Genomic DNA, 3,992 nt, shown 5'->3' with positions numbered 1-3,992 from the left:
TTCATCCTAGCTGAGCGGATACAGGCTCTGCATTCGCTTATGCAGACAGATCCTCTTGTTAATGTCATAAAATCATTTTCATACGAGTAAACAATCGTAGTCTCAACTCTACAGCCTCATATTCAGTCAAACCAACAGAAAATCAGTTTAACCTATTCAGACAAATACAATCAACTAAATATTATTTATTTTAACATATATGACTCCACTCAACTATTTTCCTTTAATAAGGAGCCTTCTTCCAAAGCAGTCGTCTCAATGGTCCCAACGCGAAAATTCTTGCGTTGTCGCCGTACCTATATAACTACCGCGTGTAATGTTGCTAGTGGTAAAACAGAGCAAAAATCTTGCAACAATTTTACATGAAAAAGCTCGATCCTCTAGAGATTCCGTGTTCAAAATGTGCCTGAATAGGTGAAATAGTTCTGAAATTTAACAAGGATTTTGTACCTTTCCTCTCCAAATAGTACATAGGACTATAGGAGTGCATGTGTAGAGTAACAAGCAGTATCCATAGAACAGCAGAAAGAAGCGCTTCTTCTATACCAGTGCCACTACTCTTATGCTAACAATTAGTACACTCTGATCTTGCTCCTAATCACCTGCAGGCTGCTGTAGCCAGTTCTAGCTGCACATCAGATTAACCTTCCATTACCATTCCACTGTCTGCTGCTTCCTTCCTTCAGCTCTCTTTGAGCTTGTGAAAAGCATGGACTGGATCACTGGAAGTGGAAGATGACACGTATAAACCAAGTCAAAACCGAGCGTTAGCTCACTGTGTATGGCAGCTTCGACCAAGTCAGCGCAAGCGCCCGGCCGCCATGGACACTAGTACACTAGCCCTTCCTCCCATTGACCGCCGTGGACTCCGTTTCATCGCCCCCCTTCAGCTTCTGCCTCTCTGCGGAGCTGGAATCGGCGGCCGGAAGCTCCTCCTCGGCGGCGGTGTTGTCCCTGAACTTGGCGTAGATGTCGCCCTTGTAGAAGTTCCTGGTCCTCCACACGAGCACCAGCGACACGAGCGCGCCGGCCACCGTGGCGGCCGTGATGATCAGGAACGACTTCCGGAAGCACTGCACGCCAATGCAGGTCTTGTCCCCGCCGGCCAGGGAGCCGCCGTGCTGCTTTGCGGCCTCCACGTCGTAGAGGTAACCCGCGACGCGGACGTTGAGCACGTAGGCGCCGATGGGGCTGGCCACGGAGCCGAAGTTGTAGAGCGTGGAGTAGTACTTGAGCCCGAACACCTCGGAGATGATGGCGAAGAGCAGTGGCCACTGCGCGCCGAAGCAGAAGCCGATGACGACGGAGGCGGCGTAGAGCGACTGCGGCACGCCGAAGGCGATGAGGAGGTGGCCGACGCACGAGAGGAGGTGCACCAGCGTCAGCATCAGCGGCCGCGGGAACTTGTACCGCGACAGGAAGATCTCGGAGGCGAAGCCGGCGGTGACGCGGCCGGCGTAGTTCCAGATGCTGATGAGGGAGACGAAGGTGTTGATGCTCTTGGCCGGGTAGCCCAGCGACTGCCCGATCTGCCCCATGTTGTCGATAGCCGTCAGCGTGCCGCCGACACCGCAGATGGTCGCCAGGAACAGCACCAGCATGTCTACGCTTACCAGCGCCTGCAGGATGGTGTAGTCCTCCCCCTGCGCCGGCGGGTTGAACATGTGCTTCAAGCACGACCCGAGGCAAGAAGACTTCCGCGGCTGCTGATGCTTTGAAACCTCGGCCTCTGTTTCCGAAGTGGTGCTCTGGCTCGGCTCAGCTGCCGCCATCTGCATGGCGGCAACTGGTTTCTCGACGGTCACCATGGGGGGCTCGCGGAGAGACTCCTCGAGCTCCTTCTGGATCTTGTACTCCTGCTTGACGACGACGGCGAGCGGCAGGAAGAGGACGAGGAGGAGCGCGGCCGCCGACACGGCGTAGGCCGCGTGCGAGAAGTTGACCTGCTTCTGCACGACGATCATGACGAGGAGGTACATCGCGAGCGCGATGGAGATGTAGAGGAAGCAGAAGAAGGCGTCGTTGCTGGTCGCCGCTGACGAGGCGGAGCCGCGTCGGCTGGGGCGCGGGTACGGCATGATGCGGACGGTGTGGACGAAGAGGATGGAGATGGCGGCGGGGAGCCACGCGATGAGCAGCACGAGCGACTTGGCGTCGTCGCCGTAGATGGCGAGGTAGAGCTGCGTGAAGATGGCGCCGCTGAGCCCGACGAACCCCTTGAGCAGGCCCAGCACGATGCCGCGGCTCTCCGGGAAGTTCTTGACGCAGGTGACGAGCGCGCCCGTGTTGGCGAAGGACTGCGAGTTTGCCCCCACGCAGATGTAGATGCACATGAGCCAGACCGGCGGGCGCGCGGTTCGGCCGTCGATGGCGAGGTAGATCATGAGGTAGCCCGCCAGGTTCATGACGGCGCCCATGGCGAGCACCACCCACGGCGGCGTGACCTCGTTGATGAGCCCCGAGATGACGCCGACGTTGGCACCCAGGTCCTTGAAGAAGGAGAGCGTGTTGAGCGTGCGCTGGTCGTAGCCCAGCGACGACTTGAGCACCTTGGAGTAGATGCTGAAGATGTAGGTCGCCCCCGACGCCGACAGGATCAGCAGGCACGCGAACACCATGAACCAGCGGCCCAGCACCACCTGCAGCGCGAAACGCGCCGTCAGCACCGGCCCCCCGCCGGCGCCGGCACCGGCGCTGGACGCGAACACCATCGCGCGCGCCAATTACAGGCGCTTCTTCCCGGTTGTTCCTGTGTGCTCTGTCTCGGCGCGTTTGGTGGCGAGTGGGTGTGTGACACTGTGACTCGCGACGCGCGCGCTCGCCTACTATATAGAGAAAGGGTGAGCTGCTGAGCAACGGGTGGATGGTAGGGGGAGAAGCCTTGTGTGACCTATGGAGACCGGACTACCGGAGAGTGAGTATCACTTGCACTGCGCATGGAGATGTTTGGTTGGACGCAGAATTTTGACACCATTTTGCCGAAAGTTTTAGCAAGTTAGACATGCTATTGGCGTCAAAGCTTAAGGGGCCGATTCGTTATCCGTATGGTAGAATTCTGGTTCGATGGATGTGTATAATCTAATGAAGAAGCGTGTTTGGTTGTTGTATATATTGTTACAGTTTGGTTTGACGGATGTAATTGTACACTTGTAGCTTAATCTAGCGGATGCAACTCATGCAACTTCAGGTTCAGTCAATCAAACAAAAACTCAGTTCAATCGGTATAAATAGATAAAACTAATAAAACACTTTTCTTTTCAACCAATCACACTCTAAGTGTGTCAAATTTTTTGGATACACGACAATATTTTCTTTTGCAAATATAGTTGTCTGACTGATTTTTCCTTCGCCATAAGTTAGATTTGTTTGAGCATAGCTGTTTGTCACCATGGACACTCTTAAAGTCTTAAGCTGCGAGCTAAACAGCCCCTAGTCCACAATGAATTGACTGCTTTTTTGGCCTAGTCCTCAGGGAATAGAGGACAGCTTGTTTGTAGAAACATGGTGGCTTTTCGCAGCAGCCGTGATTCTTGGAGGCGCGCTGCATGTGGTTTCACAATTTTGTTTAGTTGCCATGATGCAATTCCTATAGATTAATCACAATCCGCGAGTTAGGACCGCGACTTCGACTTGGGAGTATATTGCCGAGGATTCGTACTGAGGAATGGAGAGTGATTTTGTGACCGGTAAATGGACGGGATCCACGCCCCCTGACATACGGGCCGGGCCCATGCGTCAGTAAGTCAAATAATCCGTATCCCTGGTAAATGTAGTGCGAGTGAGGGATGCTGATCTGGCCGCTTGCGAGTGGCACTTCTGCTTATCCTAAACCCTACCCCCACCCCCACCGTGGGGACCGGTTTTTCAGCGACTCATCTCATATTTTCCATGAGCAATTAAATTGTTTGTTGACTAGTATTTTACTTGGATTGGTGATGGAGAGCTAGATTAGACTAAGACTCCGACCAAGAGTATTTTCAACAATATAGATA

General features: G+C 53.9%; 1 protein-coding gene across 1 annotated transcript; it reads right to left on the bottom strand.

Annotated features, from left to right (window-relative positions):
* Positions 1-242: 242 nt before the first annotated feature.
* LOC133913545 (uncharacterized) lies at positions 243-2,983 on the bottom strand. Its single transcript, XM_062356720.1, has one exon. It carries the CDS (start codon positions 2,709-2,711, stop codon positions 837-839), a length of 1,875 nt encoding a protein of 624 aa, XP_062212704.1. The 5' UTR covers positions 2,712-2,983; the 3' UTR covers positions 243-836.
* Between the last annotated feature and the right edge of the window lie 1,009 nt (positions 2,984-3,992).

This window comes from Phragmites australis, chromosome 3 (genome assembly GCF_958298935.1).
Source record: "Phragmites australis chromosome 3, lpPhrAust1.1, whole genome shotgun sequence".
Lineage (NCBI taxonomy): Eukaryota > Viridiplantae > Streptophyta > Magnoliopsida > Poales > Poaceae > Phragmites > Phragmites australis.
The sequence above is the reverse complement of the archived record's forward strand: the minus strand, read 5'-3'. Positions and strand labels throughout refer to the sequence as shown.

Excerpts from the sequence above, each read along its gene's own strand:
- LOC133913545 (XM_062356720.1), bottom strand. The coding sequence starts at position 2,711 with ATGGTGTTCGCGTCCAGCGCCGGTGCCGGCGCCGGCGGGGGGCCGGTG.